Genomic DNA, 19,887 nt, shown 5'->3' with positions numbered 1-19,887 from the left:
AATACAGTGACTACACTTTTCAATGTTTGTTTCAATTCTAACTTTGAGCATAATATTGTGCTTAAAAATTACAAAGTCAATCCCAACTGAGAAAATTACATATCTGTTAAGAAGTTTAAACTATAGGTAACTAGACCATCATATCAAACTATGTTAGATGATTTCAAAAAGGGAATTTATATTTAAATTTAAACTGACTTGATTTTTTCCCCAAACCACATAACAAACTTATTTCTTACCAAATATCCTTTAAGTAAAGGGTTCTGTCAAGGAATTTGGCATTCAACATGCTTCCATGAAGGAAATATAACTGTAATACTATAAACAGTAATTTTTCCCATACTCACAAGAAGTCCTTCAAAACTGTGTCTAATTGGAATTCAATTGGTTTTATCTTATATAAGGTGAGCAAAATCCCTAAGTACCACTCAGTATATTAAAATTATTTAAAAGATGTCCATGAACTACTACCTCTATAGACAAAGTATCAGGAGCCAGTGATTCATGTTTTCAGAGAAAGGAATGTGAACTTCAGTTCTCTTTGTCTCACATACACACAAAGTGAACCTATAGGAGTACACACATCAATTGGCCTTATAGGTGTATTGATATACAGGAGCTTCATATGTTAAAGTCAACCTTAGGAATATATAATTGTAAATAAAAGCACAATCCACAACATTAATACTATATGAGTTTAATTATGCTTACTTATTGCTTTGTCTTCCTGACATTTTCATAAGAGTACAGGGTTTTGTGAAAGTTTTTCATAAGGTAGGAATACTTCTATAAAGCTGCTTAGGAACAGTTTGCTAAAAAGTTACAACTCAACCAATGCTTTTTCTTCTTCTTTTTTCAATAAGGACAAATATTCCAGAAAAAGCCTCAGAATATTTATCTAACATAAATATAATATACTATATTAGTATAATATTAGTATAATATAATCACATATTTTTTTCACAGAGATATAAAGTCTTTAGTACATGAATCCTCTTCCTTTTAAAAGTTATTTGAATTCCAAATTTGTTTAGAATTCTAAAACTCATAGAAAGGAAATGGAAAACATTTATTTATGCTCAGTTCTAACACCTTCTTAGTATACTGTTAATTTGCTAAATGTCAGAACATTTTATTCAGCAATGACAAATTACAATATTCAGCAATATGTTTTTACCACCTGAGATGATTGAACTTATTTTACCTTGAATAACTGACTTCCTAAAAAGTTTTGGTAAATAACATTCTGGGAAATTGAATTACTTTATTTGTACCAAAGATAGACATTCTGTAAAGCAAATAGTCACCCTGAAATTTGCATTACAGTTTAAATTTTACATTATAATAAGGTACAAAGGGAATATTAATTCACATTCTCTTTACAAGCTTAGTATAATATAATCATGACCTTTAGGAGAAACTATAAAAACATCTAAATTCAAAAGCCCATCAAATTTTGGGAATGATTTGAGTTACTCTAATTATATTAAGAAACTGATTCCATGGAGCTTCACCAGGCCAAAATTCACTTGACAGAATTCTAAATGTAACTTAGACACTCTTTGTGCAGAAATCTATCTTCCATCTTTAAAAATGTGGACTATTCTGACATAATTTATCTTTGTCCCAGCCCATCACCATCAGCAAAAGAACCTGTACTATACAAAGGTCTAAATTGGTGCTTTTAGAAGCTTGTACACTAACACTGAAAGACAGGCCCTAAACAAAGATAAAAGCCATTAGTTACATAAATGACTAAGCATTCTAGAAAATGGGTGATATAAGTATAATCCATTAATTTCAACCTCTGTCACATATTTATAGGACAGCATGACCTAACAATCACTGTTGAGTGATTTAAATATAGTATGTTCAAACTTGTGCTCTTTCCATGTATGTGTGTGTGTGTGTATTTACACACAAGTATAAACACCTAAATCCCCACCCCCCCACACACGTACATATATATCTCAAGGAGAAACCGCTAATATAAACCCTATGTAAGGATTTAAACAAATATTTACTGCAGGATAATATAAGTACTAGAAACTGTATGACAGATGCTAAATGCTAAAAATGACACGTGTCATTAGATGAAGCAGACACATCTACCCAAATTATCTTGAACAGAATTATAAAAACAATAGATGAGTTTAACGTAAATGAAAGTCATAACTAAACTTCCAAGGCCTTTCAAACAGTTGTATTAACTACAGAATAATACAGTGGGTCAAATATTCAAAGATTCTATGACTGTACTATAATATTACTTTCTCAAACATTTTGAGGAATTTTAAGGAGTGAATAATATTTTTAAATGAATAAAACAATAATAATTTATATCATTACTTTTCCTACTTGTTCCTATTTCCTAAAATTCCTATGTACAATTTAAAATGACTTCTTATATGGTTATATTCAAGGGCCAGAAACTTCTTTTCCATGTTCCAAGTGCAACATTAAAAAAAAAAAAAAGAAATAAGACACACAAAATATGATTCATCTAACATCTACTTCTTTTATCATAAGATTTAAGTGTAACATTTCTTCCTTTAAATAGAAATACTGGCACAAAGATGTTAATTTTTTGATCACTTGGCATAGTACAAAATAAAATATGGCACTGTCCAAAAGATTAAATCAAATAGTAATGCTAAATGTTATAATACTAGTATTTCTTTAAAAACTGAAAGTGGACAAAAATAAAAATAGGTAAACTCTGATTATAATAAGGTAAAATAAGTCACTATGCTAAGCTATCAAGTAAATGGTAATATAACACATGATATGCTTACTACTTTCCATTCTAACGTAGTGATAACAGATATTCAGCCAGAGCCAAGCCCTACACATTTCAACAGGCTCTCAGGACATCACTAAGTTTTACTATGCAATATTACTACATAAGAAACCACATTGAACAATATAGGTCAGACTTCTGTAGCAGTGGATATGTATATGTGTTCAGAGACAGAAGGGTCAGTGACATCATCCTAAGCCAAACACAACAGAATATATACAAAAATATTCTACATGTAATATAGAAGCCATAGAATGAAGCTATTCTAAGATTTAATGGAAGAAAAATACACACACACACACACACACACACACACACACACAGAGAGAGAGGGTGGAAACTTTAAAATAGAAAACCAAAAAGCTCAAGTTAACTCAGAGAGGTAAGCATAAAACCATAATAATTCACAAATGATTCTCTAAAGCTCAGAGAGAATACTGAATCAAACCAAGGCAGAATTTTAATGATTAACCTTGCTTAGAAATACAAATGTGAGCACACTACTTGCACAAAGTATGTTTTAAAAGTCAAACGGCATGTGGTAGGGGTTTAATAAATACTAAAGAGGTAGAAAATCCCTTTGCTTTACTAACCAGGGTATTGTCAACTTTACTTGACTTAAGTTATCACTGGAATTTCAGCTATACTAAAAGGCTTACTTGAACATAGCATATGGATATATGTTATCCAAAAAGATAAAAAGTAAGCAAATGTGGTCAATAGAATAATGTATTTTTAATAATGGGTTGTTTCTGGCATAAAAAGTATTAAAACAATTTCAAAATAAGTTTTTTTAATAAGCTATCTGATCAAAATGTTGCAGAATATTTAGATTTTTTTCAAAATCCTAATTTCTCAGTTTAAATCCCCAATTTCACAATACTATAAGAAACTGTGTTTATTAATATTTGCTAGCGCCATTTAGTAAGTACTAGACCCTTAAAGGATCTGACTAGAAGCAGGAAAAGTACAGTTGATACTTTCGAGGGGTGAAACTATCAAATAACCCAAAATTACTTTAGAAGAAACAATGTCGTCACATAACTTTAAAAGATACTATGAATATATTTTGTTTATATACCACCAGCAAATATATAAACAAGCCCATATTTTATTATGATTTTTTGTACCATCTTTTTGTATCTTCATGTAAGGCTCATTTCACAGGTTTACATGAGAATAAAATAATTTGTGTAGCTAGACCTGATGCAATCCTGAGCAAAAACTAACTTCTACTAGTTTTTATTATCTTCTAAGATACCAATATTACTTAACCAATTCAACTTGTAAACAGACCAATATATTTAACAAGTAAAAATAATTATAGAAGAAATGTCATGAGAAACTTTAACTACCACATAGACTCTAAATAAAATGATTTTAAATTTCTTAATAAAAATACAGTTTCTAATGTTATTTATGAAGGGTCTCATTTCCACATTCAGACTAGCTTAATAGTAAGCACAAACAACACTCACAAAAAATGCCCAAATATTTTTATGAAAAAAATTGAGATTAAAATTTATTTTCTATATTACATCAGCAAACCTAGAAAAGAGTTAATTAGATATAAATCAAACTGTTTTTTTAAGGTAGTATGCCTTACTTTGCTATGGCAGTGCTATATAAAAGATACTGTTTTAAATATCACTGAAATATTAAGGGTGAGCCAGGAAAGGTGGCACACATCTGTAAGTCCCAGAACTCAGGAGGCTGAGGTGAAAAAAATCATTTGGGTACAGGAGTTTTAGACCAGCCTGGGTAACATCATGAGACTCCCATCTCAATAAATAAATAAATAAATAAATAAGATACCAATGGATGACAAAAATAATCATATTCCTGGAGGTGAATGGAAACTTATGATACTTTATTATAAATAGGCAGATCTTTTTTCAAGGTTTACAAATTCCACACAAATTTTAGGGTTATACGAAATAAATTTTTTAGTTTTTTAATTAATGATAAATTGATGAGTTAATAAGGTGGTATGTCCTTTAAGGACAAAGGGAAGAATGTCTAATAATGACACAGTAAGGTTTCATATGCTATGCCATTCTTATATGCATACCTGGGACCTCAATTACTGGAGACACACACAGCTATTTTAATTCCATGGTCCCTAAAGTATAGTTCTATTTAGCTTTCTTCACCCAAGCCTCCAAAGCTATTTTTAGCCTATGTCTTCGCTGAAAAGGCAGTGAAGTTACCCACTGTGTATGCTTTCCTGCCCCATAACTAGATTCCAAAAGAAAACTTCAGCTATCTGTAAGTCGGGCCTTAGCATTCACAAGGCACTCTGTACCCTCTGTGTATACTGCCTGTCTTTAAACCAAGATTACTTAATTTTAAGGACCTTATTTCTTCCTCTATGAAGAGGTTAATAAAAGCAACCCTATGGTGAGTTCTAATGAAGGTTAGTAAATGACATAAAAGTTCAATAACTAATTTTATTAAGAATCATCAAGTATAATAAAATTTCTTTTTCTTTCACTAAGAATCTTTTCCTTACCCAGCCCAAATCTTAACTATTCCTACTCACCTAACTTTATTTAAAAGATAAAATAAGATGCAAAGAGTCAGTGACTTGTTCAAAGTCAAAGGTTAAAACTGAAAGTAGAACCCAGGTCTCTTAACTCCAAATCTAGTATTTTTCAGTATACCTTTCTGTTCTAAGACACTTTCATGGAAACATTTGGAAAATAATTACTTTGGACTTTGATTTGGTCATTAATTCTAGAGGAAAAAAAAAGCCAAGTCATATTATCAAGGAATAATGTAGTCACTTTTTTCATTCTACCTTCATTGGAAAAAACGAATAATCCCCAAAATAAAATTTCAGAATTAGTTATAGCACAATTCTAGTTAGTCAATAACCAGTCATACAATATTCACTACCACTAAAGTACTCATTTTATCAGGTATACAATAGATATTAATAAAGCTAATTAAACCACAAAGAGTTCATTTATATCTTATTGATTCTGCTCAAGAAAAGCAGAACTGTTTTCTTCGGCAGCATATCAATAACTTTTCAATAATATAAAAGGCAAAATCAGCAAATGGACTATTTACAAAACTTTTCTAGTGGACATACTAGAAAAAATAAGGAACTATTACTGTTAATAGGTATTCAGTTTTCAGTAATATTCAGCAGCAAGTTATAGCAGTTTTTACTATTTTGTTATGAAACACATCTAGGTGATTGGTGGATTTCTTCACAATTCTAATACCTTGGTAGACAATCCTGGACACTAACCTTGCCACACAATCATGGGCTTCACTGGTTTAACTCATCCTTATTTTTGGCAAGTCATTATTAAGGTGCACTAGGATGACATTTCATTATGTTGTATAAAGTTCAAATCCACAATATGCATAAGTAACCATCAGTTCTTAGGAAGGTTGAATCAACTCAGCTCTGGGCACAAAGATAATCACTTGTGACTAGTAATGTTTAGTGAATTCCTGACATGAGTTTATCATAAATGCAACTTTTATTTACTAAAGGAGAAAAGTTCTTCTGCTCACTACATTCAAAGACAGCACAGATTCTGGTTACCTATAAGGGGGGCCAGACACAATCAAGTTCATATTGAGCCCTCAGGAAAAAGCATGTACACATGCTCATTCTCTCTTTATGTAAGAAACAAATGAGAAAAATAGCCAATCCTTCCATATTCTAGTTTACATTCACCAAACAATGTTTCACATTTTTAGACATTCTGAAAATGTCAAAGCATATCCAGTGCAGCATAATAGTGCCATGGAAACAAAAGAAAATTCATCCATTTGTCATTTTTTAAGGTATAAAAGTTCAGCTGATCATCAACACCAGAATTTTTTAGTTAGGTACAACAGTACAGTTTCATAGAATGAACACTGAATCCAGAAATCTGAATTATAAATCTATTTTATTGCTGAATGAGAGTATGCACTGCTTGGTATATATTTAGCACTCAAATTTTTTTGTTTTGTTTTTTCGGTTTGGTTTTGTTTTGGGATTTTTTGTTTGTTTGTTTGCTTCTTACCTACAACCAAAGACAGCTTAAGATAGGGGAAAGTGCTTGAGGTATTCATGAATTTGCCTCCTCCTGGTATTTGCCTCAACAACACTCCCTTGAAGTAAACAGCAGTGCTTAAAGATATCTGTCATGTCTGTTCCTTGTAAAATGAAATACTAGAAGAGTACTTTTCTAGAATTTGTTCATAAGTAAAATCCTTAGATTTTTCAGAATTACTGATAATCCATTATACTTTGTTTTGCAAAACAAAGAATAGCGGGATGATGAGTGAAGTCACAGTCATTTTCAGGGATCCAGAAGAAGGGTAAATATGGGAAAGACAGGTGGCTTCTGGTACTTCATCAGTTCCCCAGACTTTCTATACCTATAGATGAGTAGTGTTCTCTTTCTTCTGCTTGCTTTTGGCAAACCAGTTAGATATCAGAACACACAAATAAGGTCAGCCTCTTGTCAAAATAATTAAATAGTGTACAGGACAGAAAAGAGTGTCAATGATTTGTTCTTAGACATTTATTAGTAAGAGCACAAAATTATATACTGAAAACAAAAGACATCAAGACTCAGGACAGGTACTGTAGAAAAGCCTATTTGGGTGGTATCTGGGAATTCTAAGTTCTGGAGAAAAGATCAAACTAAAATTAAGAAAAGTAAAGTTTTTAGCATATACTCTTAGGCAGATTATTAGCTCCATGCTAACAATTTGGCAAAATAGGCATTTAGGATTTAAATTTCAAACTTAAGGAAAACTCTTGCCTATCTGTTGAACACCGTCATTTATTTCCATTTTATTCATGGCAAAGGGACCAATTACTCCCTTGTTTTCTTATTCACATGAAGTATACATTATCACAAATAAGATCAAAATTGCAAAGATATCATTATATTTCAACATTATCCCAGTATACAAATCCCAATTTGCAATAGGTCTTTGCAGAAATGTACACTACAGTGACGTATGTTGTGTAAAAAGTACTGAAATTAATGAAATGATTTACACACACACACACACACACACACACACACAATCCTATATCTAGTTAAAAATTAAGGTGCTTTTATACACCACAGACATTCAGTATTCAATATGCTTAGAGTAATAGAGGAATACAATTATTAACATAACATAGTATACTGATAAATTCACTTGTCTATTTGGCTATTCACTTATTGATCTGGAAATTTTATGCACCATGAATTAAGTAATGGGAAGAATTAGATCCATAAATAATGACTATTGTTGCTATTTAGCATAGTTCTCAGAGGCTGAAAACCTTTCCCCAAAATCAGTATTTGAAATCTGTTATTTTAGAAAAAGCTAAAACTTACACATATTTCCACTCTAATACAGCAAAGCTTTGAAAATTTTTCCTTTAAATACTATTTAAAAACCTCATCTTAAAAGGGGGAGGAGAGACTTTAATATCCAAGAATATCAGTCTAAGAATAAACTTTACAAGAAGAGAATATGACTATCTCTAAAGAGAGGAAAAAATTACTAAAAAAATGTTTGCATTACACAACTGAGCCCAGCATATAAATGACTGAAAAAGAGGGATTTAATGAAAAGATTAAAAAACTGGTCTAATTAAAACACAAAGACATACATGCATGGCACACACTCACCATTATATACTGGCTTGGCTTTACATTATCTTTTAAAATAAAATCATAATTTCTGTATGTATAAACAATGAGGTTTTCAAGGTATTATGAAAAAATCTAATCAAATTTCACTCTATAGAGTATTAAGTCAAAATAAATCTGATATGTTAAATCAGAAACCAACACATGCTATTTTTCACAGGAGGAGCTATGTAAGTTTCAAGATTTTTCATATTTTTGTTACTAGATTCAATGCATCTGAAATATGCAATATTCTCCAATCTGAGGTTCTCTGATGCAACTATTTTTACATACTTCAGAATTTATAATTCATCCCAATACTCAATCTTTACTAAAAAACCACAAGAGGATCTGTACTTGCTACTTACTATCTCACACAGTAAAATTGGATTTCTTCTGTGTTTAAATCCATGGATTTTGCTCAATGAGGTTTCAGAAAGAGGCAACTTTATTATATTTTCTTTTGGTTGTTACTAATGCTTTTAAAGATCATTAATTTTAACATTAACATTCTGCTGTAGTCTCATTTGAGCTGTTCTATTTATCTCAAAGGTAGACTTTATGTATTACCATTACAAAAAATAACTATTTGCATAATACTTTATGATTTTACATCTATTACAAACACATCACAGGGAGTCTGAAGACGCATTCAGCAGCTTGTCATTCACCACTTCAAGACCCTTCAGAACCAAACAAGGGGGAGGGTGACATTTTGTTAATGGCAGAAGTACAGAAATGAACATAAATAACAAACCTTGTAGTTTTAATAATAGAAAAGAAAGAAAAAAATACAAACAAATTGAGGATGATCCATGAGCATAAACAAAAGAGTTTCAATTTGTAAAACTCCATGTCTTCTAGATAGAGCAAGATCTTTGCCAATTTATGCATCTTCTGTTATGATACCCATTTTAAGCTATCTAGGACTATGCCATGTAACTGAAGAAAATTAATCTTTTTGCTGGGTTTTATAATTAACATGATATTATCGTTGCTCATATTTATACATGTCAGCTTTTCCTCAGCTTTGTGAAATAATCTGAATATCAATTCTCTACCAGTCTAGCCTTAACTCTCTAAATAGGTATACTACAAATGTTTAAGAGAAAAACAATGACATAATGTGTTTAGAGATTATGTTGTTTCATAATTTCTTTTGGTAAAAGAATTAGAGAAAACTCTGTAAAGCCTCTATTTTTCTTCCATAACCATCACTCCAGATAAAATGCACAAAATAATGAAAGCTCAGTTGTCATCTCTAATCCAAATGCCCATAGCACTTGGAAGGTTTTTGTAAACACTATGCCTCTATAGGAAATACATATCCCCTAAGCCACCATTTACTTAATATTTTTAAATGTAGCTTCAAAGCACAGTGCAATACTATTATCAAACACACACACTCTGAAATGTACAGAAAAGGAAGGGGGTCGAGAGAGAGGAAGAAATGGAGCACGTTGTTGTTTTTCATTCATGCAGTATAGTGATGTCAGTGTCTGCAGCAGTAGTGGCAGCGGCAAGAACCCTGACCAGCAGAGGCTAAAATCTACTGAAGTCAGAATCTTGCAGAATTCAAAAGAAAATGAGTGTTGAAAATTATATCAACTCATAGCATGGATTTTAAATGGCTACATAGGATAGAATACTTGTGTAGTTTTAACATAGGTAGAAACAAGGCAGGATGTGTAGAAGTAACATAGAGGTAATATAATCAAGGAACTAGGGACACAGGAGCCTGCATTCAAAATCACTTCAATGGAAGAAGCTGACAAAACCACCTGGTGTTAAGAACAGCAGAAAAACATCTCTAGCAGAGAAAGCCTTTCAATTCCCAGCACAAGCTTTGACACTGCAAATCTGTCTAGTGCCCAACCAGACTCAGAAAAGTGTTTTCATCATGATTGCATTAAAATTGCATTAAACTTGGATGTACCATGCTACAACAAAGGGGAGAGTTTAAGCTTGATCACAAGTTTCATTAAAACTTCTTGATGATGGGGCATGTAATTTCCTAAACCATTAGGGCTTTTGAAGGATGCAGAAAAACAAGTTGTACTATTATCTGTTGTAATATGTTACTGTTTATCAACAAAAGGAAAGGAGATACTAGATGGCCATTAGAATGTTGCAGGAATTGCCAAAACTTCTCTTACTCTGGCCCCAAAATCCTTTTACACAATCTGTAACATTATTTTATGCTTTTTACATTAGTCCCTAAAAGAAAATCCCAAAACTCAATTTATGCATTGTTAAAGCTAAATCACGCAAAAATTTATTTAACTGCCTTCTTTTCTTTCTTTCTACTACCTCTCATTTAATACAGATCTAGAAAATGTGCAAAGGAGTTGCATATGGCATTAATCTGTTGGAAAATGGTGGTCTTTTCTATAAAATACAGCCAAAGATGTGTGTTCAGTTGTGGTCATTATTAGGGAGATCACGTTGTTTTCATTCATTCATTCAGGATTTGCTGGAGGATGTCAGTTTCTGCAGCAGCTGGCTTGACCTGGGGGAGGAGTGGGGGAGCAAATTCCTCCTGGTGCATACAGATTACAGGATGTATTCCTTGGAGCTCATGTACTTATCCCATTGCACTACATCCTACACTGGGGCTCGCCATCAAGTGGTCTTAAAACAAGTGCCTTGGCAACATGCAAATTATAGAGGTCTGAAATATTAAAATTAAAAACACCAAAACTGATGTATCATAACAAAATCGCTTTTCTAACACTAACACTTTCATCAAGAAAACTCCATTTAAAAAATTCCACATACCACATAAACATTGCACAGAACTTGACAGTGTTTCCCCTCCAAGCAGAGATTTTTCCACTCAGTATGATCCCTTCCCTCCACAATGCAGCAGCAGCAGCAACTGTAGCCCTTAACTGGTGCCTAATAATATTAGCTACTTCACTCTCCCTTATGGGCTTTAAGTCCCTGTTTTGGCTTATCTTTTTCTCCCCCAGGACTCAACTAGATCATGCACTTTGTCCCTAGACATAAACAAAACAAAACCAAAACAGAAAACATTATGGGAAGCCTACAACATCCACTAGCTCATCAATACCTCTGACATCTAACAAAAAAGAAACTTGAGATCTTTACACAGCTCAACTGAACTGTTAACTGTACTTAAAAATGAACAGAAAGGTGAACACATTCCACAAACAGGTTTTTATAAATTTATCGTGAAAACTGTGAGTTTGGCATAAACCGTTTCAAGGGGCAGTTGTGCTCTGATGCATGACTATATAAAGTAGAGGAGAGAGATTGGAAAGAAAAAAAAAAAAAAACCTATACAATTGCACAGTCCAAACTGTATCTTCTTTACACAGCCTTATAACGCCACTACTTCTCCGGAAATGGAATAAATATATACATATCCATATGTATATATACACATATGTATGTATATACGCGTGTGTGTCCCGATAATTGCAGACACATTTTACACACACAAACCCACACTCTCACATATACCCAGTCACGTTAGGAACTTCATAGGAAAGCACAAAGAGACTGCCGAGATTACAACTACCAGCCACCTTATCCGCAGTTGGAGAGTTTATGTGCGTGTTTTAAGTGTTTTGCCCAGCTCTTCCTTACCCGGTTACAAACAGCACACACACACGGGAGAGAGAACTAATCAGCTCTTAAACTGAAAAACCTTTCGACGCAGGCGAGTGATGGAAGATAAAATCTGAGGGGCGGCATGAGGGTCAAATAAAAGTTGCTTTTCAGTTCGCTCCTCCAAGCCCCGCAGCGACCGCAGGGGGGTGAGATTCCCAAAGCCACTTTCACACCTTCAATAATGCACTAGCAAAGAGAAGCCCGGAGAGGCTGAAGTTTCCACGGAGGACACCATCGGGGAGACGCAGCCCGGGAGGACAGGAGGATTGGGCTCGCTACCTCTGCACACCGGCGAGCCGGGGCTCCGTCTCTCAGGTGAGCTGCTCCTCCGGTGGCTCTCAGGGGACCGTCTCGGGCGGCCCTTGGCCCGCGGCGCCTGCTCGGCAGGGGCTGTGGCCGGCGGCGGCGTCGGGCTGGGCGGGCTGGGGCCGCGGGCCGCGCCGGGCCCCGGGTGGCTGCCCAGCGAGGCGGCGGCGGCGGGCGGGCGAGTGGGACTGTGCTGGCTGCCCCGCAAGAGCTGGTAGGGCACCGTGGCGCGGATGGGCTGCAGCAACCGACCGGCTCCTGCAGCCGGGGCGCAGCCCACGCCACCGCCCGCACCATTCCCGCTCCCGGCGGCGGCGGCCGGCGGGGAGCCCGCGGCGCTGCGCCGCATCCTCTGCGGAGGGGGATGAGGGGTCTGAGAGGAACTAGAGGAGGAGGAGGAGGAGGCAGTGGACATGGTGGTTCCGCGGGCCCTGGACGACGCCAGCCGACACGGAGGCGCGCGAGCGTGTGGGAGCCGGCGCGATAGTGCGTGCGAGTGTGTAAGGGGGAGGGGCGGGGGTATGAGGAGGGGGAGGAGTCTCTGGGCTCCCCCTTCCCAACGCGCACCCCCGCCGCCTCAGCGAGGGGGGAGGGGAAGGCTGCGAAAACAAACGTCCAACGGCCCCAACCGCCAGCCGGGGATCGGCGTGGCGGTCACGGCCGGGGCCGCGAGGAGCCCGGAGACGCCGCCACCTCCCCGGGCATCGCGCTGACAGGGCACCCGCCCGGATCACGCAGCCCCGGGGCCGCTCGCAGCCTTCTCCTCAGCCCTTGGGGACTGCACGCGCGGGAGAACTCGGCAGCTGTAGGGAGGGCCGCGGTTCCTGCTTCAAGGGACGGGGGTAGGGGAAAAGGGCCTCAAGGTGCCTTGCGCTCCGCGGAGCCCGCGCCACCGCAAACGCCGTCGCCGCCGCCTCTACCCGCTTCTCACTGGGAATGGCAACTAATCCTCCACCCGCACCCCGCCCCCGGCACCGCCTCCCGGCGGTCGGGACCCGGCAGCTGCCGCAAGGAACACTCCCATTGGCTCCTCTGCTCTCCACCCCAGCTCGAGTGATTGGTTCTGGAATAGGAGTGAGAGGAACTTTAGCCAATGACCTTGATGTATCCCGCTTTGGGGGAGGGGCGTGAAGGAGCGGAGGACTGAGGAGGGGGCGTGCGCGCGGGGTGGGACTTTAGAGTTGACAGCCTTTGAGGTGAGAGCGAGACTAGGAAAGTAGGTCCGTGTGTGCCCTGCGCGTGCTCCGACACCCACCGACACGCATATGCCCGGGTAAGCAGGTTGCAAGGGCTCCACCCTCCTGGGCAGTCTGTACAACTTGAGACAGAGGATTCTTAAGGCAAACTTACTTTGCACGTACACCTGCATCCGGTGGGATGTTTAGAGTTAGAACCAAAAGAATCCATTCCTTCCCCTCTAATTTCAGTAATCTGAGCTTTCATGGCTTAGTAGCCTTATAATCAAAAAAAACTTCATGTGATTAGAAGAAATGTCTGGAACCTGAATTAAACAAAGGGCACTTACTTTTACAGCCTATCCTAACATTTGTAGTTATGCAGTGAAAAGAGATAATCAAATTCTATGTTCCAAGACAATAACTCCGAATGGCAGAGGTCAACAAGAAGTTTTACGTCATTACACCATCAGATATATTAATGGAGAGCACCTTTCTGCCTTTCCCGAAGCAGATGGCCTCTTGAGAGGAATAAATACCCGACATAACGTAACAATCCATTGTGGTAAATTTGTTTTTTATTCTGCAATGAAACTGAGGAAGTACAAAAATTTTTAAAAACTAACGTAACCCTGAATTTACCCCTACAGTAAAACAAGGTTTAATCTGTAATCAAGAACAAGTAAGAGTCCACATTTGATACCATCCATTAATTTCCACCAGGTTAAAAGGAGAAGTGGGATGTCAGATTGGTCTACTTCTGGTGTCTGCTCATACTGACAAGCTTCCTCTGTTTTCTGGCACTATATGCAGGGGTCAGTTTCACTTAGAGAAGTCATCCCTCTCTGCTTCCTTGTGTGCTCATACCACAAAGCATACTAGCTTTTATTTAAAAATTGATGAAATCCAACAAAAATACAAGAAATGTATCTAGCACTTTATTCCATTAGGCTAGTGATAGTTCCTCACTCTGTCACATATTAAAAGCATAGCTAACATTTATTGAACATTAACAATGTGCCTATATGTGTCAACTCATTCATTCCTCATATAAGCCACAAGGTATATCTACTATTAATACCCACTGTGTTGCCAGCTGAGGCACAAACAAGCTAACACTGAGATTACTAAGCTAGCAAAGGGGGAGCTAAGAATCTAAACCAGAAGGACTGGCCCAAGAATCTGAGTAAGCCCTCTGCTCCAGTGCCTCATAGCTTAGAGCTGTGAGCTCATGATCAATAGAGTATTTGTAGTAGTCCACAAATATTATCTGTGAGATAAGTTCCCTTTAGTTAAAAAAATTAAAAGTGAAGACAGTTCTTTTTTGTTTTCCAAATGATTCTACTTGTTCAAATTTGATGTAATTGATCTACTATATTAGTTTTCAGTTTAAACATCAATGATTCTTAATTTAAGAAATCATTCTTTCTATGAGTAAAAAGAACAATAAATTGCTTTTCTTTCTGGTGACATTTTCAGAATAGCAAGAACAAAATTTGACAGATAAAAAATATATGTAAAGTTAAATTTGTGGGTAAATGTCTAAGTTGATTTGATTACAGCATGGTTTCATTTTCGAAAAGTCATCTCTGACCATTCCTAAGTCTAAGTATGGAACAATCTGAACACATTAGATTACAATAATTCTAAATTGGTACTACACCATAGTCACAGTGATCAATACTTAATTTGGATCTAAAACAAGATACCTGGCCATATTTTAAGGCTTTCTGGTTTGTTCAAATCTATCATAACCAATTTAAATCAGACAAAAGCAAACTTAAAGTGACCATGGAGAGAATTAGTATGATGCTAATATTTTCAGTTCCTGGTAAGTCTTATTTGTAATGACTTATTTGGAAATTCAATCACCTTCTCTTTGCTAAAGACATCTTGCTTGTCTTTAAAACTACTAATTCCATGAAATAAGTAGTGATCTTCATACCCAAGGGATTCAGGATTCAAACAAATCAATGATGGACTAAAATAAACTCTATACCTGCTTTGAAATGTCTTTTTGTTGAGCTCTTACTACTTTATTCTTATTGAGGATTCTAGTGGGCTTCAAGGATATGTAGGAACTTTAAGAAAATGTTCTCCTCAGAAAAATGGAACCCCCTGAAACAAGGTATGGATTGCTGGGCTTGGAATCTTTATTAAGCTACTATGCTAGCTTTGGAATAAATAGGCCCAGTACAGGTTTGTTGAACGTTAAGTGTAACAATCTCTGAAAATTCTACATAGGACTTAATGTTGGTCGTGACACCTTTACTATGTTGTCCTAACTAAAAGAAGATAAAATTGAAAGCACAGTGTGCTTTCCAGAATGCTACAAGAAATACCTCTGTTCCCAGCAGCTTCATGCCTTGGCTGTCTATGGGACAAGAATCTACCATTAGCTGATCTCAGGTAGAATTCTGTTATACTTACTTTTTAGTTCAAAAATGGTAAGGGACCATATTTGAGGTTAATTTAATACTTGGAGTCACTGACTACATATGATTAATATGCGGTTCCACGTGGTGAGAGAACAAAATGAAGAATCAATCAAGCCTATCTTGTCCTTTAATTTCATCTGGGTTTTCCAGCTGAGCATCTGCTATACTTTCAACATGGTTTTTGCCCCAGAATACATGCTGATTTTTATCCCCACTTTGAGATATTAAGAGGGCAGAAACTTAATCTGACTATGGGTTTAGAGGTGAGATATTTGGGAAGTGATTAGTATTAAAGTCATTAGGGTAGAGTCCCCATGATTGAATCCTGGTAGACTGATAAGGAGAAAGGCAAGACATACTTACACACATGCTCCCTGTCTCTTGCCATGTGATGCTCTGTGTCACCTAAGGACGGCCATCAAGAACAACATCACTCAAAGAGACCCTTAGAACTTGCACCACCAGAACCATGAATCAAAATAAACCTCTTTCCTTCATAAAATAGCCTGCCTTTGGTATTTTATTATAGCAAGAAAAAATGGACTAATTCAGCATCAAAAGTCAAACTGAATCAAAAAAGTAGTCTAGGTTGTCAGTATTAGCAATGAGGTCATGGCCCTGAGAGAACACTGAACAGATCTGCACTGATGTTCATCTTAAGCTGATTAAATTCTCTCGTGGGTGGATTCCTAATAGCAACAACAAAGCCTTGACTGTATTTTTGTCCCTAACAGATGCTTTAAGTAAAACTCCTTACTGCTTGTGACAGCCTACGTGCGCCTTTGTACTATGTGTTTCCTCTGCCTAAAAGGTTCTTGCCTTATTTTCACAAGGCCTTTACTCAAATGTCATCACCTTCATGAAGATCCTTCTTAAAACTGCAAGTACCCCCTAAGCTTCCCTTATACTCTTTTTTTTTTTTCCAGAGCACCTATTACCATCCAAACTAGATGGATGGATAAAATGATTTTTTGTTCTGTCTAGAAACAAGAGTCATGAAGGCAAGACTTTTTATTAGTTTTATAACTTCTAAATCTTCATAACAGTGCTTAATACATGCTAGGTAACAAATAAATATTTGTTCAATGGTGTTGAAAGAATGTCAAGTGTTAGCTACTGCTGGTCTTGTGAACTAAAACTGGAACCTTTCATTTGAGGGAGAAAAAAAAAGTAAGAACAGGTGTATCTCTGCTGCAAAGCACAGATACAGAGTAGAAAAATATTCTATGTGGCTATTGCAAACCACACAGATATTTGCATTCAAAAATAAAGAATATGTTATATTATGGTCCTTAGATAGCAAACCGAAAAGTAGTAGTCCTAGTTGTTCGTGGAGACTAACCAGAGGTTAAAAATTAGAAATGAAATTGGTAATGCAGAAAAGGCAGTTGAAATTTACAGGAAAAAGAAAGGACAACTGAAATCAGCAGGGAAGTACAGTTGAGAAAGATCAGTTAAGGAGTGACATCTGCTGATTGGGTAGTTAGTTCTATTTCATTGTTATAAACAGCTATTCTCAAGAGGCCTGTGTAAAGGAACTGAAAAATAAATGATATTTAATTCTGTAGAAAAAGTTATTTCTATAAGTAAGGAGAGCTTTCTTTGTTTCTAAAGGAAGTTCAGGAGAAAAAATAGAAATAAGAGACATTCAATTTTTAACTGGTAAGGTCATCAAAAAAGTAAATATGCAATTCTCGCTGCACTAAAAGGAACCACTGGTTTTCCAGCTTTTATCTCCACAGCAACTCTGCTTGCCAACTTTGATGCCAGTGGTATCAAAAATTCCCTGAAATGATACATAGCGATACTATCATCAGTACCACCACTGAGCTGAAAGACTGTGTTGCATAAGAGCAGTACATTCATAGGTAAGACTTGGGGACCGAATGACATTCCTTTTGTTCTAGTCCCAAATATAGTGGTCACAATATACTAAAGCTATAGTAGTCCTGTGGAGGAAATATGCTTTATTATCATAGCATTTTTAATGAGAGTTTACAAATGATTAAGTGTGTGATAGATTAATCTCTTCTTCTGTGGCTGAATCTTACTTTTAACCACCTGAGTAATATGGTAAGTGTTCTTAAGGTGTGGTCAATTCATTAGCAGTGCTTGACTAGAGAGTTTCTCTTTATTATTTTCAACTCTCTGTAGCATACAATGTTTAGAGTGCCTACTCAGCATCTTATAGAATAGGTCCATATCAATGCATCTGATAAGCCTATATGAGGGCTTAGTCACAACACCACTAGTATCAAGCCAAGGTAACCCCTTATCGAGTTACTTGTGAAATGTCTTCAAAATGTCAGACATTGTTCTACACTCCCTAGGGCTTGTCTGTTCTCACATTTTAGTAAACTGATCTATTTAAGAGTAAAAAAAAAAATCCCTCCAAGTCAAATTTAAAACCATGCTTAAACATATGACTGTCACTACAGAGGTATAAATAAAGCACTGTGAAAGCAAAAGTAGGGAACTCCACTCCCTTTTGAGAACAGTCTTCAAGAAGAAGAGTATGAAGAAGTAATGTAGTTAGAAATGCTCAGGGCCTGCTAGAAAATGATTGCAGAGTCTGCCTTGGCTGATGTTTAATGGAGGGTAATGTCAATAACAGTTCACGGAAGGCTGTGGATGTTAGGCAAGACTTGTACTTTACTGATTATTCAGTGGGGAGCTATTGTAGATTCTTGAATGGATGGGAAAACATGAGTGGAGCTGTGCTTTAGTTATTCTCAGAAGATGCTTCTGAGAATAGTTTACAATATTCATTGGAGACTAAAGTATGGAAGATAATTTAAGAGACTTTGAGAATAGTTTATGTGAGTTCAAGTAACATGAATTAGGGAAGAGGTAGAGGAAATGAAGAAGATGCAGTGATACAAAGGGTGCTCCTCAGATGCTTGTCTTATGGATCAGGAAAACATCAAGCTTGGATGCCTGAGAAGAAAGTCATGGCTTTTAACAGGAACAGGGCAGCCAAGAGAGAGTGAGTAGATTTGGAGAAAATATAATGAGTTCAGCTATAAACAATAAAACTAGAAAAGAAAGCTGAGGACTACTCCTAACAGAATAGAGAATTCAATATCTCAGGAAGTAAGTTTGGGAGACACTTTGGTTGTCTTGCAAGCTAATATCCTTCTTCCCCAAGAACTAATCCTCCAACACACAGAAAACTTACACCTGACAGCCATATTTGTACAAAATGGCCTTGTTCCTCTAACCACAGATGATTTGACCTGAGTTCCATTATGACTAAGTCTGGACCAATCAATTTGTTTCCCTTGGGTATCTGGGCTTAAGAAATGTAAGGTTATTCTATTAAGGGCATGAACTGGATGAACACAGAAATTTATATATGGGGTGACCACTTTCTGTCATGGGCACAGTGATGCAGAGGAAATCTGCCTTCTGAGAGAAAATGACAAAGTGATTTGCACAAAGGAGAAATGAGACCAGATGACCAGAAAGAGGAAGACAGCCTGAGAGTACCATCAAGACTATTCATATCTTGTCCATTTTCTTCAACCCTCCGAAACCACCACCATCCTGTCTCACCCCTGCTGATACAACTCCAGTGCATTCCCACTCATCATATCAGTAAGTTTTTCTGCATTAGGACCTACCTCTCCTTCCTTTGTGTACAAAACATACATGTTCCCCTCTCCTAGGAAAAGCTAAGAGAGAAGTTCTCCTCTACTTATACTTTAAATTCCTTCCCCTCTTTTGCATTCTCAGGAACATCATCCCTTCAATTTTTCCTTACCTCTTCTTCATCATCAAATTCCCAATAATGTATGAATATATAGCCATATGAAAAGTTTAAAAAGCAAAACAGATTCTTATGTCATTACTTTCCGTCTGTAGTCCAAATTTTTTGATCCCCT

At 36.6% G+C, this 19,887-nt stretch overlaps 1 protein-coding gene across 2 annotated transcripts in view; it reads right to left on the bottom strand.

The window, feature by feature from the left end:
* Positions 1-13,256, bottom strand: part of Glcci1 (glucocorticoid induced 1) — a 90,942-nt gene extending 77,686 nt beyond the window's left edge. For both annotated transcript variants that reach the window (XM_076833952.2, XM_076833962.2), the window contains exon 1: positions 12,364-13,256. In XM_076833952.2, the coding sequence (XP_076690067.1) occupies positions 12,364-12,805 (442 nt within the window). In that variant the 5' untranslated portion in view covers positions 12,806-13,256. The remainder of the gene's footprint in view (positions 1-12,363) is intronic.
* Between the last annotated feature and the right edge of the window lie 6,631 nt (positions 13,257-19,887).

Source organism: Callospermophilus lateralis, chromosome 1 (assembly GCF_048772815.1).
Source record: "Callospermophilus lateralis isolate mCalLat2 chromosome 1, mCalLat2.hap1, whole genome shotgun sequence".
NCBI classification, from domain to species: Eukaryota; Metazoa; Chordata; class Mammalia; order Rodentia; family Sciuridae; genus Callospermophilus; species Callospermophilus lateralis.
The sequence above is the reverse complement of the archived record's forward strand: the minus strand, read 5'-3'. Positions and strand labels throughout refer to the sequence as shown.